General features: G+C 38.1%; 1 gene segment (V, D, J or C); it reads left to right on the forward strand.

Moving 5' to 3' along the window:
- Window positions 1-85: 85 nt before the first annotated feature.
- Window positions 86-1,031, forward strand: LOC107580600 (Ig heavy chain V region 6.96-like). The segment is given in 2 exon segments: window positions 86-367; window positions 453-1,031. Coding segments are annotated over 2 exon segments (360 nt in total).
- The last annotated feature ends 359 nt before the right edge of the window (window positions 1,032-1,390 follow it).

The following is a 1,390-nucleotide window of genomic DNA, read 5'->3' on the forward strand; positions in this document are numbered from 1 at the left end:
AAATTTAAGGGGGTCTGAATACTTTCCGTACCCACTGTAAGTTTAATTTGTTACAATGCGTTCTCCCCAACACTGATTACAGCCACTACTATGTCTCTGAACGAGTACATATAAACAACAAAAAGTACTTTGAAAGGCAGACATGGTTACAGTGTTTAATAAGGTCACAGAAGATGTAAATGTAACCTTTAGAGGGCACCCTATGCAAACCTACTTCTCCTCGTCCTCTTTAAAAAGCTTCCACTCTATTCATCTCCAGACACAAAACTTGTTTGTGACTTTGATGCATCAGCTTGCTCTTTTCATAACATGGCAATGGATATTGTGCCTAAACTGGGTTTTATCTTCATGTTTGCTCTCATAGAATGTAAGACTGTCTTGAAAACCTGTTGATATTCAGATTTATTTATGTGCACTGTTGTAAATGTTCATGTTAACTGTTTGTTTTTCAGTCTGTTGGTGTCAAACGCTGACTGAGTCCGAGTCAGTGGTCATTAAACCTGGAGGATCTCACAGACTCACCTGTACATTCTCTGGATTTAGTAGTGACCCGTACTTAGCTTGGATCAGACAGACTGCAGGAGGAGGTCTGGAGTGGCTGGCATACATCTCAGATGGCAGTGTTTCTAAATATTACTCTCAGTCTGTTCAGGGACGCTTCACCATCTCCAGAGACAACAGCAAGAAACAAATGTATCTGCAGATGAATAATATGAAGAATGAAGACACTGCTGTATATTATTGTGCAAGATAGACACTGTGATGAATACAGCTACAGCACTGCACAAAATCTGAAAACAACCATATAAACAACTCACTATATAAAACATCAGTGAATAAATTAAACTAATTAGATTTTTGCTTACACAATGCTATCAAATATCTGCAGGAGAATTTGCATGGAGGCACGAGTCATATGTACTAATTTAATGATGCATTTAGTGAAGCTCTGCTGGTCATTATTTACTTTTGTTGAGAGCAACATGAATGCCCCATACAACAGAAATACAAGGTGATTATTATTATCTTAGGTGCAATTTTGCTATTTGACAATACAGTATGTAGGGTCAAGGTTTGAACCCGAGTCCCCTTAGACAAAGGGCTCTCTCTGTTCCCCTCTGATGGCACACTCTCTCTCTTGTGCGCATGCTCAAACTCTTAAAGGGGACAGCATGCACAACTGCATCATAGTGAAAACTTAAAGGGAAAAATCACCAGTGGAATTAAAAACTGGGCTATTCCTGCTCTGGTTACAAATTAATCAGACATTTTTTTTCCCAAACACACACTAGCTGTCATTCTACATTTCTACTTTGAGGACCCGAAGAGCAACACAATTACTTGTGAATTATATATATTTTTTAAATGTTTGTACAATGTTATAATGAAT

This window comes from Sinocyclocheilus grahami, unplaced genomic scaffold (genome assembly GCF_001515645.1).
Source record: "Sinocyclocheilus grahami isolate Dianchi unplaced genomic scaffold, SAMN03320097.WGS_v1.1 scaffold37352.1, whole genome shotgun sequence".
NCBI classification, from domain to species: domain Eukaryota; kingdom Metazoa; phylum Chordata; class Actinopteri; order Cypriniformes; family Cyprinidae; genus Sinocyclocheilus; species Sinocyclocheilus grahami.